The sequence below is a fragment of the Bombus terrestris genome, chromosome 9, assembly GCF_910591885.1.
Source record: "Bombus terrestris chromosome 9, iyBomTerr1.2, whole genome shotgun sequence".
In the NCBI taxonomy this organism is placed as follows: domain Eukaryota; kingdom Metazoa; phylum Arthropoda; class Insecta; order Hymenoptera; family Apidae; genus Bombus; species Bombus terrestris.
The window spans coordinates 16,009,658-16,027,929 of NC_063277.1; the positions used below are offsets into that span (position 1 = coordinate 16,009,658).

The 18,272-nt window shown below is 35.4% G+C and overlaps 4 protein-coding genes across 16 annotated transcripts; 2 read left to right on the forward strand and 2 right to left on the reverse strand.

Moving 5' to 3' along the window:
* Positions 1-754: 754 nt before the first annotated feature.
* On the forward strand, positions 755-4,647 carry LOC100645013 (PI-PLC X domain-containing protein 1). Of its 7 annotated transcripts, none has more exons than XM_003397896.4 (8): positions 755-1,302; positions 2,076-2,221; positions 2,317-2,459; positions 2,524-2,772; positions 2,952-3,154; positions 3,241-3,448; positions 3,617-3,881; positions 3,981-4,647. In XM_003397896.4, the coding sequence occupies exons 2-8, from the start codon at positions 2,184-2,186 to the stop codon at positions 4,225-4,227; spliced, it is 1,353 nt and encodes a 450-aa protein (XP_003397944.2). In that variant the 5' UTR covers positions 755-1,302; positions 2,076-2,183; the 3' UTR covers positions 4,228-4,647. The 7 variants fall into 7 exon arrangements, with proteins under 7 accessions (XP_003397944.2, XP_003397943.2, XP_012167478.2 ...); XM_003397895.4 differs by lacking the exon at positions 755-1,302 and adding an exon at positions 1,417-1,945 and having other exon boundaries at positions 2,025-2,221; XM_012312088.3 differs by lacking the exon at positions 755-1,302 and adding an exon at positions 1,417-1,945.
* A 138-nt stretch (positions 4,648-4,785) lies between these two features.
* Positions 4,786-7,219, forward strand: LOC100650328 (phenoloxidase-activating factor 1). Of its 2 annotated transcripts, none has more exons than XR_007225212.1 (7): positions 4,786-5,137; positions 5,231-5,439; positions 5,527-5,632; positions 5,691-5,851; positions 5,946-6,044; positions 6,138-6,293; positions 6,393-6,526. XR_007225212.1 is itself a non-coding variant. In XM_020864462.2 (7 exons), the coding sequence occupies exons 1-7, from the start codon at positions 4,941-4,943 to the stop codon at positions 6,495-6,497; spliced, it is 1,050 nt and encodes a 349-aa protein (XP_020720121.1). In that variant the 5' UTR covers positions 4,786-4,940; the 3' UTR covers positions 6,498-7,219. The 2 variants fall into 2 exon arrangements, 1 of the variants encoding a protein (XP_020720121.1); XM_020864462.2 differs by having other exon boundaries at positions 6,121-6,293; positions 6,393-7,219.
* Positions 6,246-7,493, reverse strand: LOC100645204 (protein lin-52 homolog). Of its 6 annotated transcripts, XM_012312094.3 has the most exons (6): positions 7,352-7,493; positions 7,136-7,194; positions 6,984-7,061; positions 6,804-6,902; positions 6,559-6,729; positions 6,246-6,482 (listed from the first exon to the last, which is right to left on the reverse strand). In XM_012312094.3, the coding sequence occupies exons 2-5, from the start codon at positions 7,173-7,175 to the stop codon at positions 6,596-6,598; spliced, it is 351 nt and encodes a 116-aa protein (XP_012167484.1). In that variant the 5' UTR covers positions 7,176-7,194; positions 7,352-7,493; the 3' UTR covers positions 6,246-6,482; positions 6,559-6,595. The 6 variants fall into 6 exon arrangements, with proteins under 6 accessions (XP_012167484.1, XP_020720175.1, XP_048264912.1 ...); XM_020864516.2 differs by having other exon boundaries at positions 6,804-7,061; positions 7,352-7,434; XM_048408955.1 differs by lacking the exon at positions 7,352-7,493 and having other exon boundaries at positions 6,804-6,896; positions 7,136-7,278.
* Positions 7,263-8,155, reverse strand: LOC125385682. Its single transcript, XM_048408960.1, has 2 exons — positions 7,964-8,155; positions 7,263-7,493 (listed from the first exon to the last, which is right to left on the reverse strand). The coding sequence occupies exons 1-2, from the start codon at positions 8,053-8,055 to the stop codon at positions 7,355-7,357; spliced, it is 231 nt and encodes a 76-aa protein (XP_048264917.1). The 5' UTR covers positions 8,056-8,155; the 3' UTR covers positions 7,263-7,354.
* Between the last annotated feature and the right edge of the window lie 10,117 nt (positions 8,156-18,272).

Consider the following 18,272-nt stretch of genomic DNA (forward strand, 5'->3'; position numbering starts at 1 on the left):
CTATGTTCGACAAGCAAACATGGATGATAACCATTAAAATCGATTAAATATCTTAATGTATTTCATTCAAATAGATTCTTATTGCTATTTCATAACTTTATATAAATACTCTTTCATTTACTTAACTATTGTCTTTAAATGTTAGAAATTTCGAAACAGTCACTTACCATTTGATGAATAACCTTGATCGTAAATAATTTGAAGTCTGTACTTGACGTCATAAATTTGTGTTACACCCAAATTACGTATAAATGCAACGTACTTTTGTCCTCGAAATTATCGATAATTGGTATGAATAGAAAAATATCGTTAATATATTCGTTACCATAAAACTTTTTCGTGAAATTTTCGTTTTTACTTGATCGTTGACTAGACTTCGTCTGCGATTTGACAAACATCGATATCTCGTAGAATCGTAGAAATATATCACGTTACTTTTAGAGTTTAATACAAGATGCAACCACAAATGCATCAAGGAAAGGACACTAACAAAATTTATGGAATGATTGAAATATTTAACGCAAATTTAAAAGGTATATTGGAAATTGGAATCGACGAAGACACTACCACGAGCTTCGATCGCGAACCGCGTTTGCAACAATAATCGTTCAAAGGCAGTTCGAATTGTTTCCAACGAAGTCAATTGCATATCATTAAAAAAAAAAATCGACTTAATTATTAAAAGATTTAATATATTATTGTATTAAATTATTTTTAACAATTATACAGCTTGAATTACGCCACAAAGATTAACAAAGAATCCAGTTAAAATTAGTCAGTGAAAATATTCTATCTGTGATATTATCGACTTGCGTAGATTTATCGACGGTTGATACAACTGGTCATACACGAGAATTCAAATGAACGACGATAGATAAATATTACCACCGAATTATTTAATCCACCTGTGTTATCACAGGTACTATCCTCATCACAGTCATATTGAAATATTACAACGAGTTTAACATATTAATCGGCTTTCTTCGATAATAAAGTTTATAGAATATCAATATCGATCGAATAATAAAGAAAGATTATAATATCTGTATCTGCTCGTTTTCAATACTAGAGAATATTATATTTAACGCTATGATTCACATATTTCCAACGGTAATATCAGGATATTAAGAACCTTTTAGAACAGTTCTCTAAAGCAAATGGCAACTAAAATTCTTCTTGTGTCTGAATCGGGCAGAAACAACGCTTTAGTGATCTAAAAGCGAAGGTCGTTTCTCATGCAGTTACGCTCGACGTAATTACCTCTTAGGAAACAACACTACGAGCAAAATATTATTACGAAAGGTAAGATTGACGTCTTTGTACAAGCAGCGGGCCTTAACCTGGTAGGTGAGAGAGTTTTCCTTATTATTTATTTATTTTTTTTTTTTCTTTACATATCAAAAATATTATAACATGTCTAAGAAACATACGATACAAAGTTACATTGTCATTTCAATATAGATTTAATTAATTTTCTTATACAGACAATGCAATGGAAAATATCGTTAGACGTGGTCGACACATTCATTGAAAAAGAACGAAGGATTCGTTGCAAAATCACATTGCATCGTTTAAATATCATAGTACCACGCGTTCTCCTTCGTATTTTTCTCTCCTTTCCAGCTGGTCCGTTTATTTCTTCTTTATTCTACTTCCAATTATCGTGTACTTAATTAACCGAATGGTAATTCGTTCAAACGATCTCTAAATTGAGTAGACTTTATTACACCAGAAGAGAAACGTAGAAAGGCACAGTAAGATTCTAACGTTTTGTCGTAAACTTTGGCATTTTACGTAAAGAGTCAATGAATGTTTTGCGTTTAGATTAGATAAGACAGCATGTTTAGTTTTACATTTCTAATCAGTCGCAATTATAATTGTCGTGTAACGAAAGGGCCCAACAATATCTGATCAGATTTACATGACACGTACTCATCAGAAATCAGTTAGTGTCTGCCGACCACGATTCGTGTCACCTGCTACGCTCGTTCCACTAATTCAGTTTTAAAGTCGAATTTTTCTAGGTACGTATCGCACCAAACAGATTACTAACAGTTACTTTTTATCATCAATAGATTATGGATGTGCGTGGAAATCGATATTTCTGGAGCATATTTTTCACTTACTAAATATTTTATTTTGAATAATACTTAACGTAGTTTTGTATATATTAAGTTCATTTTATGCATCTTTTAAATGCACAAACATCTGCAATCCAGTCGTAAGTAAACAGCTTTAAATAATTTCTCAACAATATTTCCTAAGACTTATACATATTCGATCAATTTTCAATAATTATTTTTAAACGAAACAAAGTACGGCTACCACTGTAGTATCAACTTTCTGCAATTACAAAAAGGTAATGGCGCAGTATACAACAAGAATATTGTTCGTTCTCATATTGGTGATAATTAACGAGACATCATTTGCCAGAATTTGCAATTCATCCGGGGAACATTGTAAGTATATTTCATTTATAACTTGGAAACTGTTCTTTAAAGCTTAACTGTTCCGATCACTTAGGGCAATCCCGGATTGGTTTACTAGTTTCGCCGATAATTTCGAGATCAAAGATTCGAGAGATAGAGATTTACTGGAATAACGTTAATATCGAGCCCGGAGACAAAATCTCGCTATTCGAGGAAAGCTCTTCGGGAGATCAACGTGAAATTTACACCGTTGTTCCGAATAGTTTCAGTGGTGTCGAGAAAACCGGAGTACTAGCTGAGTTCATACCTAGCTCGAACCTTTCTTTCGCGAAAAGGTGTACAAGTTAGTGGTCATAGAATTTTTTAATCAACCTAATCTCACAAACGGATCGCCATTTAATCAGAAATTTCTATCATTCGTCTGTAATTCATTGTTCATATTTTTCTATAATTATAAATTAACTCGAATTATTCTGTACTTGGGAAAAGGTCTCGCTCTAATTCTGGCGGTATTTTTTTCAGAGTACAGTGTAAGATGGTGGGCAGATAAAGAAATAAAAGATACAAAGTGTCTGGGAACTCAGCCGACATGGATGAAAGAAAGGAAAGATATTCTGGGCCCTTTAAAAATGAAACAGATATTTCTGCCTGGAACTCACGATTCCGCGTCGTACAATGAGAATGACGACGGAGCAAGCATCGTTTCAGACTTTGCTGTGACTCAGGTATAAATGTAACACGGCGGATAGAGAATTGAAATTTGCAATATTTTCAACGTAGTTGCCAGCAGAATAAAGTAACAAATTCGTAGGATTTAGATATCCTCGGGCAATTAATACACGGTGTACGGTACTTAGACATCAGAGTGGGACGTTATCGCGAGACCAACGAGATTTGGTGGACCAATCATGGACCATTATATCGATCAGTCTCGTTAAAAACTGTTATAGACCAAGTGAAAAAGTTCCTCGACAATACCGAAGAAATCGTGATAATAGATATCCGTGAATTTCCTATTGGTAATGCGTTCAATTTTAATCTACTGTTATAAACGATAATCTTATTTAATCTAGTTGCATTTAAACGTCCATGAATTTCCCATTGATAGTACTCTAAATCATTGATCCATCGTGACGAAGAATAACTTTATTTTTCATTCTAATCGCCTGTTTCTGGTAAATTCACAGGTTTCAATAACATATCAGATCACCATGCATTGGCCACGTATCTGGAGGATGAATTTCGGGATTATTATTTGCCCAATAATTATGGATGGGATACCACGTTGAACGAGATCTGGTCTTCTGGAAAACGATTGATAATCGGTTATGAAAACATGAGAATCGTGAACAGTCACTCTAGCATGTGGCCTTATGTGTTGCACCAATGGGGGAACGTTCAAAGCACCGAGCAATTGTTCCGATATTTGGATAAAATTGAGACCAGTGATAGGTACACTATTTAGAAAATAAAACTAAAATGCGATGGATCTATTTTACATATTACAAACGATATTGACGGAAAATTAACTTGGTAACGATTTGGTTGTAGGGATAGCGCAACAAGACCTCGATCGGCTATGGCAGAGATGACCGCGGATCTTACGTATATTCTTTTGAATGGATTGACGAGTCTACGAGATATGGCGCACAAAGTTAATTTAAATGTAACTAATTGGTATAGCACCGTTTGGCAATACTCTGCCAATATCGTAGCAGTGGATTTTTTAAGAAGCACAGATATTGTCGACATTGCCATTGAGTCTAATGAAAATCGTCATTTACATTGTAGATATTAGCCATTCTTTGTATAAGTCTAATTCAATCGTTAATCCTAGCTTGTACAATACGTTACTATTTGGAAAGTATCATGCAGGATTATACAAAATTTGTCTTTAATACGTTCGCTATTATAGTGGATTGGAGTACAAAATGTCCATCATCGATCGTGTTTTATTTCCCGTATTTTTCTATGATATTTAATAATATTTTTCTTATAAATAATAACTCTGAGATTTATTTTTGTTTTAATCGGGCACGTCGGTTATACGAATTTTATTTATCTGGCAACTTGTAATTAAATGTAAATTAATTTTAAGCGTCGCACGTGTACGTGCTGGTAACGAACATATTAAATTCATTCCAATTAAGCAATACTCATCCAGAATATAAACATATTTGTAAATGTTATCCGAGTAATAAAATATACTTTCGAATAAGGTTTTCAGATAGAATATCTTCTAATAGAAATCGTATTTTCCGAGTTATATAATGTTAAAAATGATGGTGTGTGCACGCGTGTGCGTGTGTGTGTTTAACAGCATCGCTTTAGAAACTTTCTGTACAAGCATTTGTGCACCGTTTTCTGCATGACAATGAGACTTCCGCCGGAAGAACGAATAATACTTTGAACGTAATAAAATCTGTGTCACATTGCGTGTTACGAAATAGGATTTGCCAAACAGGACAGTCTGAAATATGTTTCAAACGGCGCCGGTTGATCAAAGAAAAGATGTTCCTTTCGTCAGTTTTTATTGTTCTTCTTTATTCTATCTGTACATTAAGTGCCACCGATCGGACACAACACGTTTTCAGCGAAATGTATTCGATTAATTTGATTAATTGTCCGAACGATAAAAAGTGTACATTTGTCGAGCATTGTCCCGCTATTTTGAATTTAATGAATCACAATCTACTGCCGATTCATAGGTAGATCGGTGCAATGCTGCTTTATAGGAAATTGAAATATAAACGACTCAATGAGAGAAATGATTTAAGCTTTTATTTTAATAATTAACGTAGATTTCGGCAAGCAATTTGTGGTTACGAGAACATAAAACCAAAAGTGTGCTGCGACGTGGATAGCAATATGGTGAACTCATTTTTTACTCAAAAGGATGGTACACCTTTTACGAGATCGAATCTAATTCCAGAATGTGGCAGGAGCTTCGTTCATGGTGATGTTAACTCTATAGGAATGTACCCTTTTGTTGCAAGAATTGGATTTAAAAGTAAGTGAGAAACGAGACATTTATTTATAAAAACAGTACATTTATTAATTAATAATAGGTAATTGATCTTTCACAATTTTGTCATAGGCAACACAGGGCAAATAAAGTATCCGTGTAACGGTGTAATTTTGAATCAGCGCACGATATTAACTACTGCCAGTTGCGCACTTGCAAAGTCTAGTATTTATCAATTGTGAGTACTCTCATCTTTTAAGGTAAAACTTCGAACAGATTTTTCGATATTTTAATAGGGATTCTGTGCTTGTTGGTGAGTTTAATACTGATACTGATCCTGATTGCAATACACAGAAAATTAATATATCGTACGTGATAAAACATCCCAACTATCGATCTGATACTTTTGCGAATAATATAGCGATGTTACGTTTAAAAGAATCAATACAATATACTGGTAATTATTAAAAGATTCTTCGATTCTTTATATGAAAAATATATCGATGAATGTGAGTAAGATTTTTACCTTTATTTCAATACTAAATAATTAGTAACGGCGCAGCCTGTGTGTCTTTTACCGAGAGATGGATATGTAAATGTAGGAATGAATCCTATTCTTGTTGGATGGGGTAAGCTGGCAAGCCAGAAAGGTAAAAAGATTATGTACGACTCAATTAAACAGAGTGTATTTGTAAGGAAGTTAGAAATATTGAAATTTTATCGAAGTGAACACTTGTAAGCAGCAATTGCTGAAAATGAGGATTGTGCCAACCGAAGAATGCATGAATTATTATAACCAAGGATCAACTGTCGAATTGTGCACAATAGGGGATGAAGAGCCATGTTCAGGATACAATGGAAGTCCCCTTTTATTTAAATACGGCGATACATATTTTTTGGTAAAATTTTATATATTTAACATTTCATGAAATTTTACATTTGATTATTTACAATAAAGTACATTTATAAAACTACAGTTATATTTATATCATTTTTAGTTAGGCATTTTATCATACGGTTCTGACTGCAGCATGATCAATAACTTCCCCTCAGTCTTCGTGAATATACAGAAATACACAAGATGGATTCTAGAAAATTGTTGATTGTACATTAAGAGGTTAGTACCTTATTTAATATTGTATATTTTAATAAAACACGTATTACCATTTTCTTACATATAATTTCTTTGGTAAAAATTCTATTATTTATGCTTGAAAATGTTTAAATATTTTCCACGGGTCATCTCCTTCGCCTCTTCCAATCCCAATTGATATGCCATATCATGTAACTTTTTCACTTCAGATATTAAACCACCCATTGATAAATTTCCGAGTTCTAAAATAAAAATCATATTTTCAGCATAATAAAAGATATTTTGTATGATATTGTATTTCTGGATGTAAACTTACGATGTAATTGATTTATATCATCAGGTGTGAGACCAGCAGCCCAAGATGACGGTTCTGTTTGAGGTGAATTTTGTGCTACGAATTCATTTACACCTGGAACTTCATTAATTGTTAATATATATATGATATATTGTAATTCTTGTCCAAAGTAGGCTATAAAATTGTATAGAATATACTTACTTTGCTCAGGCCATAGGTCAGGCGATGCTCTATCTAGTTTCTCTAAACTCATAAGGCTTTCTTCTACGCAAATTAGGTCTATAAATGAAAAATATGTGAAGATTTAAGAAATTTATTGTTACTTTATTTAAGGGTATGTTAAATATATATACCTGATTGATCCGTTGGATCTTCTGTAGTCATTATGTTCATTGGATCCGTGTTACCTAACCTTCATTCAAATTTAATATCCGAAACGAAAGTGAAAAAGCAAATATTTACACAGACGTAGAAATGTAATTAATACAAAAGATACGAAAATTAGACAGTTTTCTTTGCAATTATTATGAAATAAATACAACATGTACAATACATCATACAATATTTACACGTTATGTAGTTCGAAGAATTGGTCCTTGTTTTGCTGCTTCTACTAATGGCTCCACCAATTGCGTTTCCTGCTGCAGTTTTTTTAATTTGTTGCTTTCTTGACGTTCAATATCGCGTTCTACACCTAGTCGAAGCTGTCGTCTGTAAAAGTTATGGAAATATACATTATAAAATATTATTCCAGAGATTGCCGCGAAATACAACTTTATCGTGTAACATGGATCGAATGCTCTAATCAAATTAATTTACATTTATGGTATATGGATTAAATATATTTAAGTTGTACTTTTAATTCAGAAAAGAAATAATTAGTTGAAACTCTTTATAACATAAAGATTGAACAGAATGATCGACGTTACTAACTTTAAATAATTCGGTAATTTTTTATTTGAACTATGGTTTGAAATATTGACTTAAAAAAGACATTTGAAAAAACATATTTTCTGCTCTATCTATCGTTACAACACATGTAAAAAGGAAATAAAAATATTTGTATTTTGTATTGTATAGTTTTACTGTTTAACGATGAGTCCATGTTACACGATGGTAATTTTTTACATAGAATACGTTGCTTACGCATAACCTAACAATATAAGAATACTTTGAATTACCTCTCAGCTTCTTGTTGATAATGCACATAACCTACCATCCACGCTGTCGTTGCACAACATAATACAAAAGTAGTTTTCGCAGCAAGTGACATAATATCCTTCTTACTATTTTTTTTTTAATATACCTGTACACTTTTACATCTATAAGCGATTGTATCGAAAGTATATTTTTGTTCACATGCGAGAATGCGATATATCGAATGTACGTAAGGAGTTATCTATTTCGATTCTCGAAAGTACGAACGGTAATTTTGTGAAAGTGCATAGTGCAAATTCTCCGTGAAAAATTGTGGTAATCAAGGATAACTTTGAAGCCGGATGCTGTAAAATGTAAGTAGGACGTTCTTTCGATATATTTTTTATTATTTTGTTATAATATTTGTTTTATAAGTTGTTATCGTTACATAAATGATGAAATAGGTTTCGTTGTTTCTGAAATTGTATAATTTCGCCATTTTAACATATCGAAATAAATTTCAAAGATAGGAAACATTAAAACTTCCCTTTCGATTAATATCAATTGAAAGTAGAACGATTATTATGTTTTTTTTTATGAAATATATAAAAAGATAATTTAATTTAAAGATTTATTATCGACAGAAAAGTCGATTGCTAGACAGGTACCTAATCTTGCCGCGAGAGATCACATCCAGTACGTCGTACGTTTCGAAACGATAAAATATTTATATTTATATATAAAACTTATTGTTACAATAATTAATGATACGAAAGAAAGATGCAACGCAAACGGTTATATTAACAACAAGTGCTATAAATAATTCTTATCGATCCGTAACTTAATATTTATAAATTTTTATTCAAATTCCATCAAATCATCTAATTATACTTCTTCATAGAAAAGTCTTTTTAAACAAGAAAGTTATATACTATAATTATATAGTTAAAGTTATAGCTATAATATCCATAATAGTATTTCAAAATGTTTCACATATACATAATGTACAACAAATTCTCTATGATATGTATTTAAATATTATCAGAAATCTCTGTATTTCAAATGCCTATAAATTATAATACCCAAAACTATATCTGCCGTTTAGTTCAGATACTCGAATTTATCCAGAAAAAGTTATCAATACTATAAATTTCCATCAGAAATGGTTTAAGATCTGTACGAGAGTACATATATTCCATCTTTCTTGGTACATACTCTTGTTACTTGAGAAGGGACGATAATCCTCTCGTGACCACGCAACCATATGAAACGTAATTGGGACCGGAAGGAATCTGATGATGCGGAAGGGTGGAGACGACGACGTAACCGAGATATAGGGTCCGTTCTTATCTACAGAATACAGGCCACGTTTCTCTACCTCTCGGCATTCCACATCTCGTAAGTTATATCACGAGTTCGGAAACACCGTAGGACACTGTATGATGAATCGACCTCGTTGCCCTTTTGTCCGCCCTTCAGATAAATTCCTTATGTCCCTTACACTTTGCTATTTGCATATTCGAAAATTGAATTATGCATCATTCTTGACGACGCAATTCTTTGAGAGTATTGATCATTGGTTATTGCTGCAGGATAGCACCTCTTTGATTCTTTTGGATCTGACATACTTTTCTATGGTTTTAAAGAATAATTTATTTAAAAATAATTTGCAGAACAGAAATCCTAAATGCTGTTATAGCTGTTTTAGGTTAACGTTGAATTAGGGTTGAAGCTAGTGTTGTTAGATGTTTTTGTTAGTGTGTTTAGATGTTTAGGGCTCTCAGTCCCTTACACATAAAACGCAAAGCTCAAAATATTCGCTTAATTTCAATTCCAACTTCACTATCAACTCCTATATTCGAATACCAGCAAACTGAAATTTATAACCATTACAAAAATGCCGAATCACGAAACGAATATCAATTATTGAATATTGTATTACATCACACATAGAGATGTTATCAATGTTGCTTCTCTCTCTCTCTCTATCTCTCTCTCCCTCTCTCTCTCTTTCTTTCTCGTGTCCAAATTTTAAATACGAAACAAGATTTAAAAAAGAAGAGGTCGCCCAGGTGCAGCTAGTGTTCGTAGACTTCCTAAGAAGTTCTTCACCTTAGGAAGGGACGCGTGAGAGAACGGTTTAGGATATAATTATCGAATTCCGTTGGATGGCTGCTGGACACAGGGGCCCCGTGTATCCTTAGTGTGAACTTTACTGAACTTATATAATGCATGCGTAAGGAGAATGGACCACCCATGTAGAGAGGTCTCTCTCGACGCGGCCTCGAGTACCCTTAGGAGTCGCGCGCGGACCAAGTACTCCATCGGACCGAGTAGTCGCTTGGACAGCATACCGGGTAGAATATGACACCAGGTATGAGAACCAGCTTTTTCTAGCAGTCGAATAATATGCATCGTGCATGCTCGATGGATCCAGTGACGATTCGGTTTCCGAATGCCGGGTTTCAAGTCTTTTTTGCTTTGGAATACTTAAACATACAGTTGAATATAATGAATTTGATGAATGATGATTTTGACTGATTGAAATTCGCAGAAAATTGCACTTTTCCTTAGTCTTCTTATCCGTTTTGATCGAAGGCTCGTTTTATGTAACATTGGAATTTCAATTTAAATTCATTTGCAAGAAAATGGCAATTGAAGTTTTCTTATCGATATGTTTGAAGTTTTCGTTCTTTAGATTCTAAACTATCGAATTAGCCAAGTGCAGTGAATTTGACGATGATTCTGGCCGCTTGGAATCTCTGGTAATTCTGCAATTTTCAAGTAGCAGTGTCCGAAGCTTAGACTTCCTTTCAAAATGGATCAGACTAGTCCGTTGGTTTATATTTCTGGATACACGAGATTTTAGTTTCAATTGAAAAGGATGAAAATTATTGTCAATTCATCTTACGCTACAGAGTGCTATCAAATTAAAAACTAAACTAATTGAGTGTTATCAATTAATCTTCGTTATTGGATAAGATTTGCAAAAGTTGAGACTAAAGTCTACAAAGTAGAAATTTTATTGCAAGAATGCATGAATCAACAGGCATTTCAAGCGTCGACCTAAACAAGATACTCAAAGTGGCTAGGAACGAAGCAACCGGAACCTTGATATTTTTATATTTAAATCAAATGAAAGAATTCTCAGCTAAATCGAAGAGTATCATTGGTTAGAAAAATCAAAACGTTCATTTGGTAGTTGGACGTTTATTTTATACGTCCGGGACACATAGTATATCAGATAAATCCGTAGAAAGCGCAGTGGAATGACGAGTCGTGATGCTGTTCCTTCGTGAAGAGCAGTAGAGGCCGAAGATTTCAGGTCAGTCCGTCTCGAGAGCATAATGCATCACAGTACGGGAAAGAGTTGTGTAAACGAACTTTCATGAACTTCCGAAAGTAGTCGCTTTTTTTCTCCTCCCTCCTTTCGCCCCCTCCTGCTATACTCCTTTTGCTGTTGATGTTTTCGCTAAGCATTTCTGCACTCTTACCACGGTAGGTTTTGTCTGACCCGAACATATTTTCAAAATTCTTCTCGTTCTTTAAGTCCGCCTGTTATCCTTCGTTCGTCAACTTTAATTCTTCGATGGCTTATGATCGAGCTTCGTTGAAATTAGCATCGAATTCTTCGTAGTACTATTAGAAACAAATTTCTATTAGGTCGTCCGAAAAGTTTCTTTCGTTTTATAAGGAAGTAATGGATGTACAATATTTTTCGTTTTATATTATTCTATCGAATTACGTATGATTCATTTTGTTCTATCAAAATAATGATCACAACGTTCGACAGATTAGGTTTCAAAAGACGGGTCTGTAAAAGAAAGACACTTTTCGGACAACCTAATACAATCTCCAAATTTTGTTCTTTGTAAACAGATTAGAAGTATCTATCTGTATGAAATTTTTCTGTCGCCAATTATATAATTTTGTAATTATTTTCTGCTACTGGCGTTCGGATAGTCTCGTCGATGTTAGGATCTTGGTAATGAGAATAATAAAGAACGAAGATCCTGTTGAAAGTCACGTCGTTGTGATTCGAGCGTGTGTCGATAATAAAAACAGGACTGTAAATTCTTCAAATTTCGTTTTTCGTAAACAGATTAAAAATATCTATCTGTATGAAATTTTTCTATCGCCAATTATATAATTTTGTAATTATTTTCTGCTACTGGCGTCCGGACGATCTCGTCAGTGTTAGGCTGTTGGTAGTGAGAATAATAAAGGACAACGATCCCGTTGAAAGTCGCGTCGTTATTACACGGTGTGCAGATTCGAGCGTGTGTCGATAAATAAAAATAGGACTGGAAATTCTTTAAACCGAGGCTGTGTGTGGTCCGCAAGAGGTGTTAATCGAGAGACTCGCTACTGTCTTGCTTCTAACCGGCCCTTCAATTAGTATACATCTTCCACCTTCTCTACACATGGTACAGGAACTCTCGTGGCCCGGCCGAATTCACTAACTTCTCTGTCTCGAATGAAAGAAAATAAAAAGACGAGAAAGAAGAAGCTGCTGTTCTTGGAATCGCGTCGTTCCTTCACAATTTCAATCGATTTTCTCCGTGGAAAGTGGTCAGCGTCGAACACTTTGATAGAAAGAATCGAATGTACAGAGTAGAATTACATGTTCGTGGTGGAACTTTTATGTTCTTTGGATTTCGCTTCAAGTTGCTAAGTATTTTAAATGTAACAATAATAATTCGATAGTGTTACACTGACATAAAACGTAACGTTAGATTTCGTTCGAATTCACCGAGGCTCAAAAGTAAATAGAAACAAAAGTAATAATTTGGTAACGTTGAGTGGCCAGTGTGAAACTGGATTTTATTTCAAGTCGAAAAAAACTGAGTATTTTAAAGATAAAAATAATTTTTGGATAGGATAGAATTTTTACGGGATCGTGAAAAGAGCGTTCGAATCGTCGAAATGAATTCCCTTTCTCGATATATTTGACAAATTTCCTGTTCGATATGTGTTCGAGTATTGATTTCATAAATAGCGTCACTGTGCAAGGATTTTTATATTTGTCTGCCTTTTTTTTTTCTTTTTTTCGTATTTAGGTGTCATCCAGAGTCGCATTCCAACAGCAACTTTGACATGAATATTCGATGAGCAATTTAAGTGAACACCGTTGACAATTGGCACTCATTGAACAAGTTGTACGCAGAAACGCGCGTACGTCGCTCATAAATATTAATTTACTGTCTTCCAGTCGATGCTCGTCGTGTGGCCGGAGACACGAGCTCGATCTTCTGCGTTTCGAAATTTTTCTTGGTAGAAAAGGTTTGAAAGAGTTGGCGGAAAAGATCAAAGAATTAGACAAAATAATCCACAATTGCCTTGTGCTTGTTTCATTCCATTAGAAATGGATTATTAAACGGAGCCGATACAGCGTCGATTATTAAAGACGGTTATTCGCGTACATTGAGAAGCTGAAAGAATTGAAGATACGTATTTTTCGTATCTAAGATACAACCGATCGCGTTGTACTCTAAATCGACTATTCCGGGTTCTACGTTATTTTATCACATTGTTGGCAAACGGTACGTGAAAAAATCTGAAAAATCGATTCATCGATAACAACGATATTACGATTGGAATGAAAAAGTCGACAAATAAAGGAAAGTCGTGAAAATGTCGTTGGACGAAACCTCGTACACGCACGCAACACACGCACAAAACCACCGAGCCCGATCGTAGAGGCGAACCTCTACGAAACACCGTGCCACTGAAACCGCTAAATTACCCAAATCTAACCCTTTCGCCGCCGAAACAATCGCTGTTTGATCCAGCTGCAACCGATCATCCCCTGGCAACTGAAACAGCCTCGAAAAGATCAGTGGAAAGAGCGTGCTCGAGTTGGTCTATCAACACGAATCCATGAGTCACAAAAGTCAGTCGCGGGCTAATATTTGACGGGGGTGTGCGGCTTTCCAAAGAAATTCCGAGGTGCAAAGCGAATCCAACGCAAACCGTTTGAATGAACTTGCCTTTTTGTTATACTTTACCACCTGTCGCGTGTGTGCGCAAGAGGGGCGGCGGCGCGAAGACGGGGATGCAAGAGAGAACGAACGCGAGAGACAGAGAACGACTGGAACGAGCAGAGGAAAGAGGGAAGAGGAGGAGGAGGAGGAGGAGGAGGTGGAGGTGGAGGAGGAGGCAGGGGGGAGGGAAGAAAGAAAGAAAGAAAGAGACACACGGAAAGCTGAGGGCTGGGTGAAAGGGTGAAGGAGGGGGCGAAAGAGAATGGGTAGAGGGTGAACGGAGGAACATGTGGTTCTATTTGTAAAAACAAAGTTTGCGCGGGACAAACACGGGCAGACAGTGGCGGGCCTAGTCGGCTTCCAGGTAAAAGCGCAACAAAGACTCGATTGCGTTCCGTTTCACTCGCTCTGATTCCTTTTTGCCTACGGTTCACGGTTGTCGTTCGTCCCGGACCCCGTGTACCCAACCCCCTTGTCCAAGTATGACGGCTGTTGACCGATCTTTGCGGTTCCAACGAGTCTTCTTTAATTAACCCTTCGATCTTGGAGCTGTTTCGCGATAGAAATGTCATGACGTACGAATTGTATGACGGTCGCGTGACACAGTTACGACGAGTCTATTTTTATCGATCAGCTGACTTTTCTGTCATTCGATGGTTGAAAAATAGTACTTAGAGATGCGAGTGTTTCGAAGATAAATGGCAAATAGACGAGGGATTTTTACGTATTTATGGGAAATTTAAAAGCGCGTGATATAGAAACATACAGAGTCACTCGATAAGTACTATGTAAGATAGCTCGTTTTATCTATTGGTTTTATCGAACAACCTTTCAAATGAATTTCAAGGGATTGTTCGAATTGACGCAATTTTATTTTCTAATGTCTTATATTCTTCTGCGTGTTAAGATGATCTTGAGTTTTTTAAATAGTATCGTATTAGGTTGTCGGAAAAGTTTCTTTCGTTTTATAAGGAAATAATAGACGCGCGATGTTTTTTCTTTTATAATAGTTTATTGGATTATGCACGAACGTAATAATAGAAATAGAAGGAACTGGATCATACCTAATTCAATAAAATAATATAAAACAGAAATTGTTGTTCATCTAATATCACCTTATGAAACGAAAGAAACCTTTCCGACAACCTAATATATTGTCTATACCATTAGTGGATTCAGCTACACATTCCATACAACAAAATATTAACCTATTTATACCAAAGAAACATTAGTTTGCCCGATATCCTAACTTCGATTTGCCAAAGTTAATATATGACAGACGAGGAAAGACGCTTGTGTTGGCGTTATCTCAAGGGGGCGACAAAAGCATATCCCTAAAGCATATCCCATTTCGTTTAATCCCAAAATCAAATGAAAAATATTTGTTGACGTAGAAGTGGCCAAGGATATGTTGAATTTAAAAATTGCTCTTCTATAAAAGACGAGAAATCTGACTTATCGCGTTCTTCACCCGTGACCTTCCTACGTACAGTATTGCACCTACTGTGGGCTTTTATGGTGAATGTTTTATGACATTGATGGTAGACATGTTGATTGCAACCCGGGGGTTATTCCCGACTGGTGATGTTTGGAATTTATCGAAGTATTAAATTTTACGAATAAATAAAAGGTTAAAATATTTGCGAAATTTTTTATATTTTTATTGTGCTACGGTAAAAGGGTAAAATACTAAATGCATCATAAGTCGCTTAATTATTTAATACATATATTTAATATAAATACATGTGCATAGATTGCTTTCGGTTTATTTTATGGATTATTTTAGCCATCCATTTTTATAAATTCAGTATGTATAAAAGATATATTATATATATTTTTTAACAAGGTTGTTGTAAACTGTTCAATGTACGTGTATGCATGTTAAAATATTATCGTGTCGAAATAAACGACAACTTTCTAGCCTTATGGACGAAATGTACAAAATTCAACCGAATTGGTATATTAAAAAATGGGTTAAAAAATTGAGCGAACTGTGCGATCTATCAAGAATAAGGGGTGATTAGTTACTTTTGGCTTAAAAAGGGTCCATCTTTTTTTATAATTTAATCTATTTTATTATTTTTTTATTCTATTGGTTTGAATTGGATTAGATGATCTATGTTTCTTTTCGTAATACGATGTTCACTTATGAACAAATAGTACTTCCTCTTCTCTATTTAGTCTTTATTTGTTCTCGCATACATATACTTCATTCAGAAGTATTTTAAGGATGAATATCGATAAATTTATTAATATCGCATTTGACACATTTGCGAAGTTAACGAAAGTATCGATTTATCGATCTATATTCGCAGAAAGGCTAAATAAATAAGAAAAGAAATTCGTTTAAATTGCGATTACCTAATAATGTTCCCTTGAATGAACGCAGCGAAGTTTCCTAACGGATTAGGGCTGCCAGTACAAAGATGACTAAGGAACAACGTTGTTTGATGTGGACGTGTTGTCGAATGGCTCGTCAACAGCGGTGCAACGCGCCAGCTTTGTTGGTTTATATTCTAGGAGCAATAGTTTAAGGAAAATATTTGTCAACAGTTCGCTGATTGTTAGCTTAAACACTGAATATTCGACAGTGTTTATGATTGGCTAAGAATAGTTCAGAATTTCCGGTTAAAGATACCTTTTGCGATCGTTAAATGCATATTAATGCCTGCTATATATGTACGTGTAACTTGTACGTACGTTAATGCGTGTCTCACACGTCCTGTTCTTCGTCTTCCTACATGAGCTTTGTATTACGATCTGGCAAAGCAAATTTTTCAGGCTTCTTCTCCCTATTCGTTCAACGTCGCTCTTAATCAGTGAAACCTCCTCTCTCTTTAAGTTTCTTTTGATAAATTTCGTTTCTCGACTGACTTCAGGAAAAAAAGATTCTTAATACCGTAATTCTCGGGAGATACTTGGATTTTGACAAATTTATAAAATCTCGAAGAACCGAAATTTATAAAAGAACCGACAAATTTATAAAATCCGAATGTAGACATCCGATCCGGAAGAGTAACGGAATTTGAACGAATTCTCGTTCGTCAACTTCTCAAACCACAACTTCTTCCATCTTCGAAATCATCGAAGAACACAGCGGCTCCTACGAACCTAGGCTACCTGTTCAAGGACAGACAGGTTCATAGGCCGTTTTGACGCGAGGACAAGAAAACGGAAGAGAAAAGAACGTGAACGAGAAGGGGTGCAGGCACGGAGGATGCGAACGTGGAGATGGTGGTGGTGGCGGTTGACGGTGGTCGACGGTGGTTGACGGTGGTGGTGTATGCCGCGACAAATATTTACCTGTCAACACAGAGAGGCTCGCACTACCATCCCGTTCCATCCCTTCGCCGCAAACGACATGCATATCCAAGCGAACGTTTGATGGCTGGACTGGAGAGTTGGGGAGGAAGGGAGCAGAGGAGAGAGATGGGACGTCGCGAACGGAGCCAAACGAATCATAAAAGAGGCCGATTGAGAGACAAAGCGGAATAGAGAGGAGAGGCAATGACACGCGATAAGAACCGAGAACTTGATTTTCACGCGAGTTTCGGCTTTGCCATCGGTGGAACGCGAGTTTTCGGCCGATTATATGGTGTTTCAGGAAAGGCTTTAAAGGAGGTACGCAACCACGAAGGCCTATCCTGCAGGGTACATCTAACATTTTCTTTCGCCTACAAGTATCGAAGGCGAAGGATGAAGATTTTTGTGGAGAACTTTAAGCTGCGCTTTTACTCTGTGTTCATCCCTTTCTATCACATAAAGTTTGAAAATGGTGCGGCGGTACAACATTATCCGATTGCGTATCCTTATTCGCCTTATTAAACAGCGGTAAATGTAGCTAGAACGTAGAAAGTAAAAAATTTGTGTGCGGACTTGAACAAAAATATCTACGATAGATCTAGTCTAAGAAGAATATTTATTAAGAGCTAATAATAAATTAATAAGACAATAATAATGTAAAGATCTTAGTCGGACGTTAAATCAAATCAAAGGACTAATCGCATCTATCAAAGAATCGATTCTATTGTACATTCTGTTGTCGGGTGGAATCAAAAATTTATTTCACTTTTATCGGCAAAGAAATGTTAAAACTTTCTAAAATTAGTCGATCTCCTGACCAGTTGGAAATGTTAGGAACTTGTGGAAATCGATTTAACTTGGCGATCATGGGTCACGCGAGAGGTTCAATTTTATTTCCAACTTAAATTCGAAGTTCTCGAATTCGGTTGCAAGAAACTCGTGCAAAATTTGCAATTACAAGCTTTCCGGTTACGTGGATCCGGCAGTTTATTCAAAAATATTTCATAAGTGTATGTAGAAGCACAGCAGTTACCGAGTTAACAGGGAGTTGGTGTTCTACGCTCTT